Source organism: Beta vulgaris, chromosome 9, assembly GCF_026745355.1.
Source record: "Beta vulgaris subsp. vulgaris cultivar EL10 chromosome 9, EL10.2, whole genome shotgun sequence".
NCBI lineage: Eukaryota > Viridiplantae > Streptophyta > Magnoliopsida > Caryophyllales > Amaranthaceae > Beta > Beta vulgaris.
The window spans coordinates 45,957,917-45,975,678 of NC_079210.1; the positions used below are offsets into that span (position 1 = coordinate 45,957,917).

At 33.9% G+C, this 17,762-nt stretch overlaps 1 protein-coding gene across 4 annotated transcripts; it reads left to right on the forward strand.

Moving 5' to 3' along the window:
* Nucleotides 1–4,021: 4,021 nt before the first annotated feature.
* On the forward strand, nucleotides 4,022–15,748 carry LOC104904067 (alpha-1,3-mannosyl-glycoprotein 2-beta-N-acetylglucosaminyltransferase). Of its 4 annotated transcripts, none has more exons than XM_057391753.1 (20): nucleotides 4,025–4,357; nucleotides 5,683–5,733; nucleotides 7,095–7,175; nucleotides 7,309–7,396; nucleotides 9,143–9,205; nucleotides 9,552–9,586; nucleotides 9,684–9,760; nucleotides 9,876–9,921; nucleotides 10,016–10,078; nucleotides 11,503–11,569; nucleotides 11,655–11,723; nucleotides 11,823–11,892; nucleotides 12,100–12,161; nucleotides 12,669–12,758; nucleotides 12,847–12,941; nucleotides 13,667–13,729; nucleotides 13,835–13,873; nucleotides 14,226–14,396; nucleotides 15,060–15,174; nucleotides 15,352–15,748. In XM_057391753.1, the coding sequence occupies exons 4-19, from the start codon at nucleotides 7,366–7,368 to the stop codon at nucleotides 15,168–15,170; spliced, it is 1,152 nt and encodes a 383-aa protein (XP_057247736.1). In that variant the 5' UTR covers nucleotides 4,025–4,357; nucleotides 5,683–5,733; nucleotides 7,095–7,175; nucleotides 7,309–7,365; the 3' UTR covers nucleotides 15,171–15,174; nucleotides 15,352–15,748. The 4 variants fall into 4 exon arrangements, with proteins under 4 accessions (XP_057247734.1, XP_057247733.1, XP_057247736.1 ...); XM_057391752.1 differs by having other exon boundaries at nucleotides 7,095–7,144; XM_057391751.1 differs by lacking the exon at nucleotides 7,095–7,175 and having other exon boundaries at nucleotides 4,022–4,357; nucleotides 15,383–15,748.
* The last annotated feature ends 2,014 nt before the right edge of the window (nucleotides 15,749–17,762 follow it).

The window sequence follows — 17,762 nt, forward strand, 5'->3', positions numbered from 1 at the left end:
CACGACGGAACTTGCATTTAACGTCAGAATCCTGATTTTTTACATCAATTCTCTTTTTCAACTCCTTTTCCCATTCTCCTTATTTTCTCTTTATTCCTATTTTCACCTTTACTTATGGAGAAACCTTAAACTTGAATACAGATGCAATTTAAATTATCTGAAGCTAAAACGTCAATCAATTACAACTAGTCAACTATTGCTAAAGAGTAAAGAGTTACTCGCACCCCATATGTTGGATAACGTTTTCGGTTGTAGCATGTAGGAGTACTCCCTCCTTCCCAAAATATAGTTCCCATTTCTATTTTAGGTGTTCCAAAATATAGTTCCCATTTTCATATTTAGTTCCACATTTTTCAGTAATTTGTCTAGAAAAATCGTGTCCCATCATTTATTTGCTTCTTGAATTTTGTTTTTTCCTTTGTTTATTCAACCAAAATGTTACAATTAATGCTCTTTCACCAATTATCTCCATTCTCTCTCCTAAAATCATCTTTTCCCATACAACATTTATTTAAATAAACAAAAAAATTTACTATCCCAACTTGCATAAATTACCGTGAAAAAAGGGAAATGGGAACTATATTCTGGGACGGAGGGAGTAATATCTAATTTTGTGTAGAATTGTGCTGGTTTAAAACAGGATCAAAATTAGAATTGCCAGGACTGGAAATCATACTGGTTTTTTTTTTTTAGATTGTATTGGATAGGTTTTGTTTGATCTTTTTAGTTCTTGCAATGTTTTCTGAAAATAGGGTTTTTTTTTTTTTTGAAAAGAAGCCATTATGTCCGACACCAGATGAAGGTATTAACTTGTACTTTGGAACCAAGATGATAAAGGTAAAAGCTTATGCTAACACTATCCCAATTTCCTTTCTTTGCCAAACATAAGCTAAATAAAAGAGGTGACGAGCCTACTGGTCTCGCTGGAATATTTTGAATTTACCATTGTATCGAAATATTTAAATAGATATTATAAAGTTAACCTAAATCAACCAATATGATTGTGGTTCATTTTACGGACTGCACCAGCTTGTGCACATCCCTACTTTGGTGAACATAACTCCTTCCTCTATTAGCAAGTTAAACTACTCAATTATTTATCTTATCCAAACGAATTGGGATTAGAAACGATCAATATAAAACAAATTGTGAGATGAGATAACAAGATAAATAGTACAATCATGGATCTTGATTTGATAAAACCAAGATAAGGTGGCATCTACTCTTCATTGTTTTTTCATTCATCAAACTTTCATATTGTTGGTTTATTTGTGTATAATCTTTTTGTATAGTCCATAATCCATTTGAAAAAGTTGCACAACCACCTTTTCACATAAAAACTTCTACTTCCTCCATTTCTAAATAAGTGCAACATTTGCATAGTGTTTACTATTCACAATTTAAACTTTAATTAGCTTTGGTGATTTACATTTTAGGAAAAACATAGTCATGTGGGATCTTGTTAGATTCGTCTGAATGTGAATTCTTTTAATATCAACTTTTTATAATTTTTACTTATTGATAATTGAAGATATTAATGATTAAAATAATGCATTGACAAACGTGAAAACAAGAAGTGTTGCACTTATTTAGAAAGAGGAAGTATTTCATTTTTTAAAAAGTTATGAAATATAGTTACATATGACTATCAATTTGAGAACTGTATGTTGGATATACGACTTAGGCTATGTTCAGTTCACCTTATTTTTGCTTATTTCAGATCTAATCAGATCAGATCAGATCAGAAAAAATAAGTTCAGATCAGATCAGAAAAAAGAGTTTGTCTTGTAAGAGACCGCCTACTTTTAAATTAAAATTAGGCAATGCTAAGCCCAATATTGAAGCCCAATAGTTACTAGGTTAATTTATTTGGGTCACTAGTTTAATCCATTTAGTTACTAGGTCTACTTTTATATTAAAATTAGACCGTCTCTTTTAATAATTTGTCTAGAAAAAATAAGTTCAGATCAGATCAGATCAGATCAGATCAGACCAGATCAGATCAGATCAGATCAGTTCAGATCATATCATGCTTATATTTAAAAACTTATTATTATTAAATATCTTTCACTACATATTAATAAAAATTATAATAATTGAATATTAATAAAGTACTCATTGAGACGAATCAAACAAGACCCCACATGACTATTTTTTTCTTATATATTAAGAAAAATCTAAAAGATTATCTCTAATTGTGAATAGTGTCAAGATTCTAAGTGACAAAGATAAAAAGAATACAAAGGGGGTATTATCATTTACTAGTACATTTGTTCAAAAGAATTATTATTATTGTTGTTGTTGTTGTACTTATTAATTATTAATATTGGTAATTATTATTAATCTTGTTGTTACCATTATAAATGTCATTGCTATTATTATATTAAGTTATTTTGTTGATTAAATAATAGAAAATTAAAAGCCACATGTTAAGAACATAAGATTGACGCAAAAATAAGAAATATATAAAATATGATATCTCAAATTCATGACAACGAAACTACTATAAGTGTGACATACAAATTATAAATTTAGATTCGGTATACCTCTTCTTACCGAATTCCAAATCTCTCTAGCTATTTGAAGTTGCATGATATTTATTTATTTTTTGCTCAAGTCATAGTTGTTTGTATATCTTGTTCTATTTTATATGGAAAAAAAAGTGTTCAGTTTGCCGACTTCCCAAGTGTGAAACTTTTTTTTAAGGGAAAGTGTGAAACATTGTATAAGTGCTGTTATAAAATAATGACTTGAGTTATATAATTATTTTTAGTAATAATAATATAATTATGATTATAATTATATTGTTGTTCTTATAATAATGATAATAATAATAATTATTATTAATAATAAAAGTTGTATAAAAGTTGTAATAGAAATAAAATGATAATAATAGTAACACTATAAAGAAGATCTTATAATGTATTGCATAATAATGATTTACAAAGTAATAATATATTTTATAAAAGATAAGATCTTGTTGAAAAAATAAGTTCAGATCAGATCAGATCAGAAAAAATAAGTTCAGATCAGATCAGATCAGAAAAAATAAGTTCAGATCAGATCAGATCAGAAAAAATAAGTTCAGATCAGATCAGATCAGATCAGATAAGTTCAGATCAGAAAATTTCAGGTGAACTGAACATAGCCTTATTCAAATGAAGTCTTGTTGAGGATTAAAAAAAAAGAAATATTTTTTACAAGGTAGGAATACGATCCCAAAAAATTTATGATAAATTCTAAATATATTGGAGTATATATATGAAAATGAATTGGTTTTTGGTCATTGAGCCAACCTAAAATATCTCGATCCAAAACCTAATTATAATTTATTTTTAAAGTCTAAAATTGACATCAGTCTCTCTACGTTGCTACAAATAGAACATTTTAGCATATTACATTTTTTAAGGGAAAATAAAATTTATATTAGCTGAAATTTTAACATATTAAGTAAGATAGCATGTAATAACATTTTTAAGGGAAAATATAAATGGAATTTTCTAACCTACATCAAAAGGCATAGGTTAAAATCATCAAAATTCTTATAAGATATCATTATACAAAAAGTTTCCATTTTAGAAAATCTTAAATGATTCTCTCTATTTTTGATATTTATCCTTATTTATCATCATCAAATATAATGTTATTATATTTTCTTTTAACAAAATCTTAAAATTCTTAAGTTATGTTTTGTGACATAGGTTAGAAAAGTCCAATAAAAATTCATTAGTCTTGAGAAACAATGAAATGGCAAATTCCACTGTTTAAGTGTGATGAATGTCCTAACATGCATTTAACGTATATTAGCAAAAGTTTTCTTCCCGCACAAAAAATGTTGAATCTATAATTGTAAACAGTAGAATTTTTGCTTATAAATACCGGTGTAAGAAATCAGTTTTACATCAATACGAATACAATACACTCTCTGATATATTTATATAGCTTCTCTCTCCATATTTCTCACAACAATTAGCTCAAATTTTAACATATTAGGTAAGATATCATGTACTGATATCTTTTGGGATGCTAGGACAATAATTAATTTTTGTGTGAAATAGAGAAATAAAGCACACATGACAAAGGAAACTACTCTTTGAATAATGACAATTTCTGACAAATTGTTAATCTCTGAAGTCCGATGAATGTCTACTAGTCTTCCTACTCACAAAGTTGGAGTCTCATGAAACTCCAAAACTCATAATCATAGATCAAAAACTTCATCTACGTTAAAACTTGATAAATAAGCTTTAATAATTCCATCTTCGATTTCTTAATTACGAGTGTAAAAATGTCGAGATATTCATGTGATTACAGATGGCTTCTCTTTGTTGCTGCTGCCGTATTTATCTACATCCAGGTTAAAATCTCTTTCTGTATCTTTGAATGATTAATTTCTGTTTACTTTTAATAAAACCCTAATGTCATCGTATACGCAATTATAGTTCATCATTTAATTATTCGTTTGTAATCTCCTTATGTAATTGATGATGTTTTGTTGTGATCCCTTGATTGTGTTAATTGAAGTTGGGGGAGTTCAGTTTGATTAGATTATATTGTTTTAATAGTGAGATTGAAGGTAAATGACTGAAAAATTGTTGTATGGTGTAATCTGCTGCTTTAAGATAAGCAAAGCCTCCATAGTGTTCACGGAAACACCTAGAACTAGGTGCTATGTCTCACATTTTTTGCAAATTTTATATTTGCACATTTCAGATTTTGCTCATTTGAGCAAAATCGACAAATGTGCAAAAGTATGTGCTTGAAGCACATAGTTGTAGGTGCTCCATGTGACACCTAAGAATTTGTATAAGCTAAGAGATGAAGTTGGAGGGTTGTCATGAACAATATACATTGGCGTAGGTTTCATGTTTTGACAGAATTGCATTATGCAACTAGGAGCTGTTCATAAAGATGGCCCTAAGATCTTCTGCGTTGGGGGGAGAGAGACAGGGAGAGACAAAATGTAGCGGGGTAAATGCAGGTGTAAGTTTGTAGCATGATTTCGTTTTCGGTTCAGTAGCATAGTAGATTTATTGTTCTTGCTTATGTTAAGGTTCACCACTCTAGCCAGGAATGATAAAGATCTAGGGTTTTAGTTTGTATATCAGCGTCTTAAAAATTATTGCTAGGGTAATTACTCTTCAGATGATGTATGAGGCTGAACTTTTTTGTGGTTGTGGTTCCGTGTTGGAGTTACTAGATCTTGTTTCTTGTGCTTACCTGTTTATTAGTTATGAGCACCAACACAGCCAGGTTGTGGTTGGAAAGTTGATTTCTTTCAAACTAGCTTGGTGAGTTTCATTTTCGTGCTCATATTTCCTCCGTTCTTTTCCTATTGCAGCAATTGGGTTTTCACGCTTGCCAATGCACAACTTTGTCTCTTAATATCTTTAATTTCTTTATAGTAAAAATTATAAAAATTTGATATTTTGAAAATATATATCGAGACGAATCTAACAAGACCCCACATGACTATATTTTTGTTGCGTAAAGATCACAATAGATAGTGAAGGAATGGTGGATGAATAGTGTAAAAATCCAATTGTTGCAATAGAAAAAGAACACAGGAAGTATTAAACTAAGGAAAAGTTTAAAATTATCATCCTTTACGTCAATGCTGGTTACAAAATCTGTGGAGAGTTAACATATGTGCTTCTTTGGTGTCCTTTCTGTCTATTGTAGATGCGGCTTTTTGCTACACAATCGAAGTATGCTGATCGCCTGGCAACTGCGGTATTTGTTTTAACTTTGATGTTGCTCCTGTTGTTAATGATGGAGTGTTATGCATGTATTCCTATCATCTTAAAATGTGATTCCCTTCTTGATACTGGTTGTATTTATTTGGGTGACTTCATAATATATTGGTTGTACCTATCTTCCCTCTACCCACTATGCATCTCTTAAGTTTTGTTCTCTCTCTTACTCTCCATCTATCTTTTGGTGGCATCAATTAGCAGACACTTGAAACTTTGGCTTCTGGTTTGACCAATCTTTGTCTTAAGTTAAGTTTGTTAAAGCAATAGGTTCTGTGCTTAGCAATTGGATTTTTTTTAAAAAAATTGTGTCTGTATTAGTGATCAAAGGCTTTGCTTCACTTTTGGGGCAAAGGGAAAATAATGAGTTTTACCACTGCTGAAAAGCTGACATCGCCGGCAAGAGACCTAAAGGTAGCTAATAAGAATAGGTCTTAAGAGTTCTGACTTTTATGTTGATATCACTTATTTTGGTTTTAGCAAGCTTCTGGTTTGACCAATCATTGTCTTAATCAGATTAAAAAGATTAACCAGCAAATTTCAGCTTTCATATGTAAACTCCAGTTTTAATTAGTCTTCCACTGATCTTAAAGAGCTTCCCTCATTCTATCTTAGTCCGTCCCTAGAGTTCTTCCCGATTTTGTGTTTTCCAATCTTTGGCAAATTTTTGCTATCTTTTGTGCTCCCTTACCCACCAAGTGAGCCAACTTGTTCCATTACTACACCCATGTTTATAAGCAGCTTTCTCTATCCTTACCAAACAATATAAAGGCCACACTTTTCACCAACTACTGCTATTTCCTTGGTTTCCATGGTTACCTTAGGGAAGATTTATAAGAACAGAAAAAGTGAGATGAGCTTTTATTAGTAAAAAACGACAACTGCAAATGATCAAAGCACTAGAGAATCAGCAAAAATTATCACTAATCAGCAAAATTTTAATTCTGTAGAAAATTTGAGTTCGGTTAAATCAGTTGAAGCCAGCAAAGCCTGTAGGTGATATTTAGGATAACGACCGCTTTTCAACTATTGAGTCAGAATAGGTTACAACTCAATAATAAATATGCTCGTTAGAGTGATTAACACTGTGATCTTATTGGTGGATTTAATTCTGGTAGGTGTTCCATTTGCTATCGATTTGTTTCTGAGTCCCCGTACCACTACCTTTCCCTGCGTTTTCTTTTTGTGTAGTAATAAAATTTGTATTAGTAAGACTGCGGGTGGAGTAGAATTGTGCTTCAGAACTCTTGCAAATGCTAGATTAATAAAGAATTCTATTTTAGGAAAGTTGATAAGTCTATGCCTGGCTAATTGACCTTCTTGTATGATTGTACATTGCAGGCTTGCAGCGTGTATGACACCGTGCACCACATTATAACTCTTTAGTTACAGTATGCTGGTGTTAAAACATTGTTCTGTTCTGTATGCATCAATGTTCTTCGCATTTAGTAGTTTGATTTCTTTAAATGAGCCTACTACCGGATACACAATCCCCTTGCCTCAGTGTTTTCTGTACGTCTCCTATTTAAGTTAAGATTCTTACTTTGTTTGTCAGGTGGAGGCTGAGAATTATTGCACAAGACAGACACGGTTGTATATTGATCAAATTAGCATGCAGCAAGGGCAGATTGTGGCGTTAGAAGGTGTGTTATTTTTATCACGTAGCCTTCTTTAGTTTCAGTTACCTTCTTCACATCATTAGATAGTCTAGGGCGACCCTATCATGTTAAAGTGCTTTCAGTCAGGAGTTAATATATTTTTTTTCCACTTTTTTTTGGGGGGTTGTCTTATCTATCTGTTTTGGCTTAAAATTTAGTCTAGTAGGACTGTAGGAGTATAAATATAAAGACTAAATCTTTGTCAAAGTGTAGTAGACTTGGAGCAGAGGGAAAACAATTTTGATTGGAGATAAATAGTTAAAGTGGAATGTGTGGAAACCCAGAGATCCTGCTTTGGCAAAGCACAAACTGTCGAGAAAGAACTTAATACTGAAATTTTTCATTAGGTGCATATTTTATCCATGGTGTCAAAACAAGGCGCATCGTATCGTAAAGGTTTTCAAATCTACCGAACCGATATTACCCGCATCGTAAAGGTGTAAAAACAAAAGCAATTTTAGGCGGGTTCTAGGGATATTTCATGGTTTAGGCCGATATTCGGCAGTACGACAACTGCATCATCCCCGTTTCCGCATCACCGTGACCGTTACGGCAATCATGACCGAAACCGCATATTCGAACTATGATTTTATCACAGATCATAATCATAGTCGAGAATTTTGCTCCTTCATCGTTGCCCATTTTTCGCAACTAATGTTAGAGCTAGAACTACATGACAGTGTTTTGTATTCTAGAAGGCAGAGAGTCCACAGGTTGTTGATCTAACATGGGAAGTATGTTGGTTAACAACCTATCTAGATGCAGGAAAAATTCCGGAGAGTAGGCCTATTGTCCCCATTATGTTGGTTTGTCCAAAACGATACTGCTATTTTTTTTCAAACATGACATTTTATGATGAGGAAGCGAATGTTCAATAGGGCTAGTGTTCTTAAGGTTATAGTTATTCGATTTACAAGTTAAGTGGAAATTTGTGAAGGACAATGCAAGATATTACCCAGGAGAGAAACTGATTATATCTGCTAGAAAGGGGCAAAAAGGGATATGTGCTCACTCATCTAGAAGACTGATAGTAGTACAGCAGGAAATGATGTGGAATTGATTGGAGAAGGAATATTCTGTTATTCCCAGTACTATTCCACATGTAGTTGATTTAGCAGAGCAGAGAATAATATGTGGCTTGTAATGAGAGGGGCTAGGCAGTAGCTCAGTAGTCAGTAGTGTACATAGAGGAATAAGCTGCAATGAGTAGGCCTTGAGAATATTATCAGGACGTTAGTATTGGAGAGCCTCACCTTTCGAAAGTGAGTTTAGCTTGTATTGATTTCTCTACAAATTAATACATTCATATCCTTAGTTCCCATTTTACCTTGTGTCTAATCTGAGTATGTAGCAGACAAATGAAAGGAAAATGAATTGCTTCTTCTGTGATAGACTGAGCAAACCGAATGTCAGATTGTCAGTGATGCTTTTCAAATTATATGATTGGTTTTTATTGGAAGTCTATCGTACTGCTATACTTCTTTATTGAGAATTGTAATTTCTACCTCATTGGGGGTCAGCTTTCTTGTTCTATGTCTTTATAGAGTTTAGTTATGGTCTTCCGAGGGGTTTCTTTGTGTCTTTTCTATCATAGGGCATTTGAGGAGAATAAGATGTGAATTTCTGAGTTAAAAAAAGTGTACTAAAATTACGTGCTTTGTTGATTTCTTCTAGTTCATGGAGTTATTTTTTCTGTTATTTAATTAATTTAAACTATGATTTTCATTTTAGAGGAGAAAAAGCGGCGAGATGAAGAAACTGCCCAGCTGAAAGCTCTTCTCCAAGATCTTGAGAGTATGTAATTGCTGATAGTGCCTTTTTCTGCTATCATCTTGACATCTCTCCTTTTGTTTTTTTCCTTTCCATAGTCTATGTATTTAGTGTATGAATTTGTCTACAAATAGTAATGTATAATTTGGTTTTGGACATCAAGTTATAGTATTTGTAGTATATCTTGAATATGTATGATCATTGTAGTAAAGGTCTTGAGTCAAAAATTCGTGTTGTTTCCTTCCCAATACATATCTGAAAGCGTAAAATTCAGAACTCATGATGGATTTTGATGTAGAAACTGTCGATAAATGTGTTTGAGATGGCTTATAATTTCTGATAATCATGTCTGAATATAATGCTGTTGCAGGAAAAGGTCTTCAAAGATTCACTGAGAAACAAGAGGTTGAAATCAAATAGATCAATCATTTTTTATTCCATCTTTAGAAGAATTTATTGAGTACATTATCCAGTTTTTCATCTTATCTACTAAATCCATTAGGTGCCTGTGGCAGCCGTTGTGGTGATGGCCTGCAATCGTGCTGATTATCTGGAAAGAACTGTGAAATCTATAATGAAGTATGTCTTGTGTTAAAATGGGTCTTATTTTCAAGATTTTCCCTTTGTAGTTGATGGTCTTGATTTTTTAATAACCCGTATTGGTTAGATTTGCTGACTGACCACCACCTTTCAGATATCACGGTTCTGTAGCGTCAAGGTATCCACTTTTTATATCCCAGGTAAGGATCTTTGGGTGATCTTGGATGATGCTGTTTTGTCATGTAAAGTCATATGGTTCGGACAATAATTAAGGTATCATATTGGCATTAATAGGACGGACCAGACTCAAATGTAAAAAGCAAGGCATTGAGTTATGATCAAATAACTTACATGCAGGTAATTTATGTTTTTAATGGATGCCATCATTTTGATTCTTTCCTTTTATTTTTTTATCTGAAAAGTTTGTCGTCTATAAAATTTAGGTTGAAGATGGCATCTTTCTTTTTCCAGTGTTTTCGGGGTTGTGTGGTAGGAGAGGTGATTCTAGTTGATTTGCGGTGCTATATGCCCTGTTGGAGCAGATTGTATGATTATTAGTTTGATCTGGAAGAGAGTGTGAGTGACTGAGTGTCATGATATCTCATCTCATATGACCTCTTCACCCCCACGAGAGATGAACTGAAAAAATTCTAGCTTTTCCTAAGAATATGCTCATACAATCGTGCACTCATGCTAAACTGACTAACTTTCTCATATTGTTGAATCATGTTTGCATGGGCCATGACAATTGCTTGTATGGTATTTGAGAATGAGATGATGGAAATGTAATTAAGGGGATGATTCTGCATGTGGCAGAAGTTTGTATAAGAGATAAAAAATGGATAAAGTTGACGCGTAAGTCTCAATGCTCTTGGACTCCCACATATTTTGTCTTGGAGGGCCTTGAGATTTCATGATTCTGCTAAGGCCCAATATAGCCCTCCACTTCTCTACACATAGTAGAAGGAGAAAGAAGAAGGGTCCAGTGGATATAAGTAACTTCAGCTATCACCTAAAGGATGGGTAATTTGGGAAGGGCACTTTAGAAGGGAATATGTTGTCAGAGTTAGTTATGGCCTCTGACCCACTCAGATGTAAGTATCTTTGTAATAAATTGCCAAGGGGAAAGCAGGGAAAGGTATGCAGAAATTGAGTGAGGTTATTGCTGAGTGGGAGAGACCTTATCTCTCGAAAGTAAGGAGTTGTAATTGCTTTGGTTACACTGATAAATCAATACAACTAACTATTCGGAGACCCTATCTTGTCTGTTATTATTTCCTACTGTTGATTAGATTAGGAATTCTGATTCTTAGCAAATTTCCCACTAGAAATGATTGGCATTGACAGTTCTGGTTAATATAGAAAATAAATAGCTGAATTGGGCGTGTGTCAAACCTATCACAGTCATTTTCTTTCCATTCCTATTTAGGCGTGTGTCAATACATATGAGCAGATTCATGCCCACTCTCCAACATTTTGTACTTCCATGTTTTCACTACCACATCATAATCACTCATCAAACTAGCGATGAAGGTTATCAGGAAAGTGAGCAAAGGTTTGATGTTGCAGGGTTTGGCTCAAAAGTTCCAAGGTTGTAGAGATAATTAGACACCTGACAAAAAGGGATTTGTGTATGCTCCACCACCCCTAGGGTATTCTAGCTTAAGAAAATTGTTCTCTCATTCTACGTATATTTTAATATCTATATTGATTAGCTAGCTACTCATTCGAAATTATGGATGTAAGTTGATGCTAAGATCATCATTTTTGTTTTTATTTAGCACTTGGATTATGAAGCTATTCATACAGAGAGGCCTGGGGAATTGATTGCATACTATAAAATTGCACGTAAGGACTGGAATTCAGCTCTTTTATATATCTATTGATTATCTATAATCCTACCTTATCAGCTTGAGAGAGTTGCCTATTCCAGGTCACTATAAGTGGGCGCTGGATAAGCTGTTCTACAAGCACAATTTCAGCAAAGTGGTCATTCTTGAAGGTGCACAATTCTTGCTCGTTCTGTCACATTTGTAATATGTTCTTTTAGTACACTGGCAGTTGCACTTATGGTGAAGCTCATGTTTGTGGTCACGTATAGATGACATGGAGATCGCCCCTGATTTTTTCGAGTATTTTGAGGCTGCAGCAGGTTTACTTGACAGAGACAGGCATGTTTCTCGTGTTCATTGTGCTAAATGTTACAAGCTATTCAACTTTTGTGGATGGAACCCAAATTGCCGACTCTAGTTAAAAGCTAACTTATCTATTGACAGTCAGACAGACATCTACTCATGGAAGTTCAGTTATTTTTTATCTTTATTCTGTAGACCTAAAACTTCTGAGCTCATTTTTTTTCCTTGCTTATTGAATCATAGGTCAATCATGGCTGTTTCCTCCTGGAATGATAATGGACAGAAGCAGTTTGTGCATGACCCTTGTAAGTCCTCAATTCCTTTCTGGTTCAGAATCATGTATCCATGTACTGTATACTGCTCTGCTTAAACCTTTGGAGTCTGGAAGTTCTCATGCTTATAATAGAATAATGCAATGTGTATGGAATTATAAACTTTCATTAAAGTTCTCATGCTTATAATAGAATGATGCTATGTGTATGGATACATAAACTTCCATTAAGATACAAAACTTGGGTAGCTATGCTATAAGCCTACTATATGACACATTTACCAGTCAAGGGTATATCAAGATTTTGGCAGATCAATAGTGAATCAAGTCATGCATCACAAGGCTTTATCTTTGTTGCATTTATGATGGATCTGAATGTTGTACTTTTTGTATCATTATGGTGCACAACATGTTCTAATACATCAGTTAAGTAATAGGAATTTTTGAGAGCTTTCGTAATTGTTTGTTATATTAATTTAATTTCTAACACCTATTCCTAGATCTGATATGGATCATCTATCTTTTCTGTGTTATTATGCAGATGTGCTTTATCGGTCTGATTTCTTTCCTGGGCTTGGATGGATGCTGTCAAAGGATACATGGGATGAGCTATCACCAAAATGGCCCAAGGCATATCCTTCTTTTTTTTTTTTTCTAATCTTGTGAATTTATTTGTGTTGTTTGATCCATGAACAAGTTTGGCCTTGACAAAGCTTCTACTTACTGGGATGATTGGTTGAGACTGAAAGAGAACCACAAGGGTAGACAGTTTATAAGACCAGAAGTCTGCAGAACATACAATTTCGGTGAGCATGTATGATGGTCCATCTTTGAGAACTTTTATCAATACACAGTCATATTCCGTCTTTTTTGTATGATTGATGGGAGCATAATTCTGATCCTAGCCTGCCATTTTGATGTTTAAGCTTAATATGCATTTAACATGTTAATTCTGATCAGCAAAATTAAGCTTTCATGATCGAAATTGTTGCATGAAGTTCTTATAAATTTTGCAGTTGTAGAACTTTATATGTATGCTTTTTGTGTATACTCGTCGAATTTACGCATATGGCTTTTAGCTATTCGATGAATAATATTTTAGCAGTTTATTGTTTTATCTGATGGATAATATAATCAAAGAATCTGAGCTTACTTTATGGTCAAGGATTGTTTATAACAAATGCACGTAATCTTAGCTAACCTACAATGCATAGCTTCCGTATTTGATATTTGAAATTTAGGTATCTTGTTGCAATACTGAAATTCTATTGATGCAATCCTGCTTAAGTTCTTTCACCCTTTTACTAATTTGGTCTGATTGATATATATTGAGTTGGGATGGTATTGTTGTTTTCTTTCTACTGCTTTATGTTGCTGGTAGATCTTTGTATTGCAATTTTGGTCATGTCATCCATCCGTTTGGCTGGACAATCCTGCATGAGGAAGTGCCAAAACCTTCTCATATATTAAAGTTCATCAGTTATAGGCTTTGCTTCTCACAGAGAAATCTCCAGTTGCTTATTTCTGATTTATCTGCAGGGTTCCAGTCTAGGGCAGTTTTTTGGGCAGTATCTTGAGCCAATTAAGCTCAATGATGTGGATGTGAGTGCCATTTATCTTTTATAGTAGGAGTGACATGTTTTTCATCTTTGAAACTATTGTACGCTCTCTAACTTTCGGTTTCCGTGTGGTCCTTGCTTCTGCCAGGTGAAGTGGAAGTTTATGGATTTAAGCTATCTGAAGGAGGTTAGGCCCACTGCAATCTCTCTACATGCATACTTGTCATGTGTGCATTTATGAATATTTCAAATTAAAATGAACTTGGAAGTGCAGCAATCCAAAAACATTATTGGCAATTCTTAAATTTATTTGGTGCTGTTGTTTCCATAGATCTTGGAGTCTGAATGTAACATTCAAAACAATATAACAACATCAAGATTTGCTGATCTTTCGTCCTTCTGGAGCGATCTTAAAGCAACAACACATGAATTCAACATATTTGTGATTTTGAGTTTTAGTTCGGAGTTGTTTCTGCAACGATGGATCCAGGCTGCTGTTGTTTCAGTTTTTATGATACTATCGTTATTTTATGTTTCAGGACAACTATTTAAAGTACTTTTCTGGCCTTGTGAAAAGGGCTACACCAATAAATGGAGCTGATGCTGTAGTGAAGGCCAATGATGTAGGTGGTGATGTACGCATCCAGTATGCGGATCAGGCTGAGTTTGAAAGCATTGCAAAGCAGTTTGGTATATTTGAAGAATGGAAGGTGTGTTAATATACATAAGCACATCCTTTGTTTTTCTGTTCGTTCGGCAATTCTAGAACCTAGAGCATTCTCTATCCGAGTAACCCCCCCCCCCTCCCAACCTTGAAAGTGTTAAGCCATGGTAAGAAATCTCGCTGCATTAGAAGAGGTAGCATTCTGATTTCTGTACTGTAGGAAAAGAGTCCTTGGCTCCAAGTATGCTAGTGATGGTTGTTGGGTTGTGGGTCTGGGGTGACAACTCTTCCTATTTTCCCAAGGTCAATTGCACCACTAGTCTGGTCCTACTTCCAGTTTTAGTCACTTCCTCTTTTTTGAGTTTTTATTTTTATTTTTTCCAATATCTTAATGCTTCATGCGGTTTGTGGTTTTCCTCCTTGACATTGTAGTAGCTTGCCAGTAAGCAGCTTTGATAGTTCGTGGCATTCTTGTTCTGATTAAATGTCGAGTGTCGTTGCTGCTATTTTTTTATTTCATAATCTAGGTAGCTCTTGGTTGTGGTGGCTGTAATCTGAAGCTGTTCACCTACTATGAACATTAGAAAATGTTGTGCGTGCTGAACAACTCCTATCTAACTTCATGATGCACGTTTCTGACTGTAGTTAAGACAGTTTCGAAAACTAAAATGCTTGATCATAATTTCAAATTGTTTCTATGTTGAATCAGGATGGCATCCCAAGGACAGCATACAAAGGAGTAGTAGTTTTCAGATATCATAACTCAAAGCGTGTCTTCTTTGTTGGCCCAGATTCCCTAAGGCAACTTGGGATAATGTAGACAGGTTAGAACCAACAAACCAATTTATGATTTTGTAATACTCCCTTGTATAGTTATGCTGGAAGTCTCACAAGAGAACAACAAATAGTTTGAGTGGATTCTATTGGGCAGTAAAGATCAGAAAATTCTGACAAGGGCTTAGGGTGCGTTTTTGTTGGTAAATTTTTCTAAAATAATGCAGGATTGTATTTTTTTCAACTGCGATGGCATAGGCAAAGTCTTCTGCGTGCTAATCAGACGAAAGCGTTTTAGCAAATTTCACTTGCACAACGTGATTTGACGGGTCTATGATGCTGCTCCATGCTACCGAAGCATTATCCAGACTGATATTATGGCTGAACAGACAAACAAAATTCAACTCGAGTAAATCGTAAGATATTTTGTAGGTTTGATCAGGTAGTTGTATATCAGGATGAACCCAGAGTTAGTAGTGTAGATCTTAATGCATAGAGCCTTGATTTGTTATTCTCTTTCGCTATAATCTGGACTTCCATGCTTTTATTTATAATCATCAGAAGAGATTGTACGATGAATTTCGGATTATAATCAGTCCTAATATTATGTAAACTTTTTTCTCACTGCAACAAAGAAACCATTAAAACACCAACGAATAGTTTAGAGTTGCGGAAGACTTTCCCAACTCTAATGCACTTTGGATTTTAATCCAAGTTTTTGTTCCTTAATATGTTGCCTCAATTGGAGATTGACCCTTATATTTTACTCAGGCTGCAGTATAAAGTATAAACTATATAAACTGTATAAACTTGGAAATACAAGTGTATGAGCTGAATAGCTGATCTCAAATGCTCTGTTGACAACCATGCCTTTTATTGACAAGTTCCCTTTTTTATTGGCATTGCCAAACTTTGCATAAATAAAAGAAGTTAACATACTACCACGGTTATTAAAGACTCTTACAACACTTAGAAAACAGACTAAAAAGTAAGTGAAAGTATTGGGTCAGACCGTCTGACCATAAGTTATGGTCGGACGAGCCCAACCCAATACTAAAATTTCTCTCTCCTCCTCTCTTCTTCAACTCCAATGATTCTTCTCCTTCTTCCTCTCACATCTCTCTTTTAATGACTGCTATTACCGTCCTTGCTGCTCCAAGCTCATAATCCGTCCAATAAATTCCGGTAATGACCCCATCAACACATTAAAACTCACATCTGTTAAATTCTGCAACAATGCCATATTACTTGGTAAACAAGATCTAAACCCATTATTCATCATTATAATCTCATTCAAATTTGACATATGCACCAAACTCTCAGGTATACACGCACCCATGAAAATCATTATTCACCAACACAATCACAGAAAGTTATCCTGGTCGGACTACATCAAGAGGGAAGAAAATCTCTAACCTAGTACATCAAAGAGGAGAAAAGAAGACTAGAGCCACGCCAGAAAATCAGATCTTCTTTGGCATCTTCTTCCAATTTATTCTTTCAGTTGGTATTTTTCATTTTCAGTTGGACTATTTTTCATTTTCAGTTGGACTATTTTCCATTTTCAGTTGGACTTTGTTTTGTTTCAGTTGGACTTTGTTTTGTTTCAGTTGGACTTTGTTTCGTAATATGTATACCGACTGAAACAAATAATGGACCAACTAAAACAAAAAATGGACCAACTGAAAGAAATAATAGGCCAACTGAAAGAAATAATGGACTACCTGAAAAAAATGAAGACTACCTGAAACAAATGAAGACTACTTGAAAAAAAATGAAGACTACCTGAAAAAGAATAAAGACCAACTGAGACCCAAAGTAAGTCTAACTGAAGCACAAAAACCAACTGAAAGAAAAAAGAAGACTAACTGAAAACAAAATGAAAACTACCTGAAAAAAAATGAAGACTACCTGAAAAAAAAATGAAGACTACCTGAAAAAAAATAAAGACCAACTGAAACCCAAGTAAGTCTAACTGAAGCACAAGTGCTTCTAACTGAAGTCGTCCGACGAGAATATTGTGTCGGACGAGTCCGACACAATACGTTCTCAAAAAGTAAAAACATGTTACAAGAAACTAAGAGTGTAACAAGCGCTTCTTTTGTTTCTCAATAGTTGAATCAGGTCCAATCAGGTTTAATAAGTTCCAATAAGTTCAGTTCAGGTTCAATAAGTTCAGTTCAGATAAGGTCCAATAAGTTTAGGGCCAATAAGTTGAATGGAACGCACCCTAAGTCATACAATTAATATATGCACTATCTATACAATTTACTTTGATCGTACTTTTTTTAAATAATATATAAAAACAAAAATGATAATATAATGTTGGATTTGTTTCAATAAATATTTTAATAATATCAAATTGTTATAATTATTAAAAATGCATAATTAAAGATATTTGATGGTTAAAGTTGTGTGTTGGCACGTGTAAAAGTCAAAGAGTGTTACTTAAAGAAATTAAGGAAGTATTTGTTATTACATTTTACTCACTTCACTTTGAGGAACTACTAAGGAGGAAGTACAAAAGTATGAGAGAACAACTAAAAAAGTAGGAAGAGAAACTAAAAAATGGGTTAAGATATTAAAAAGTAGATGACATGAGTGGAAATGAAAAAGTATATGAGATATGTTATCGGAA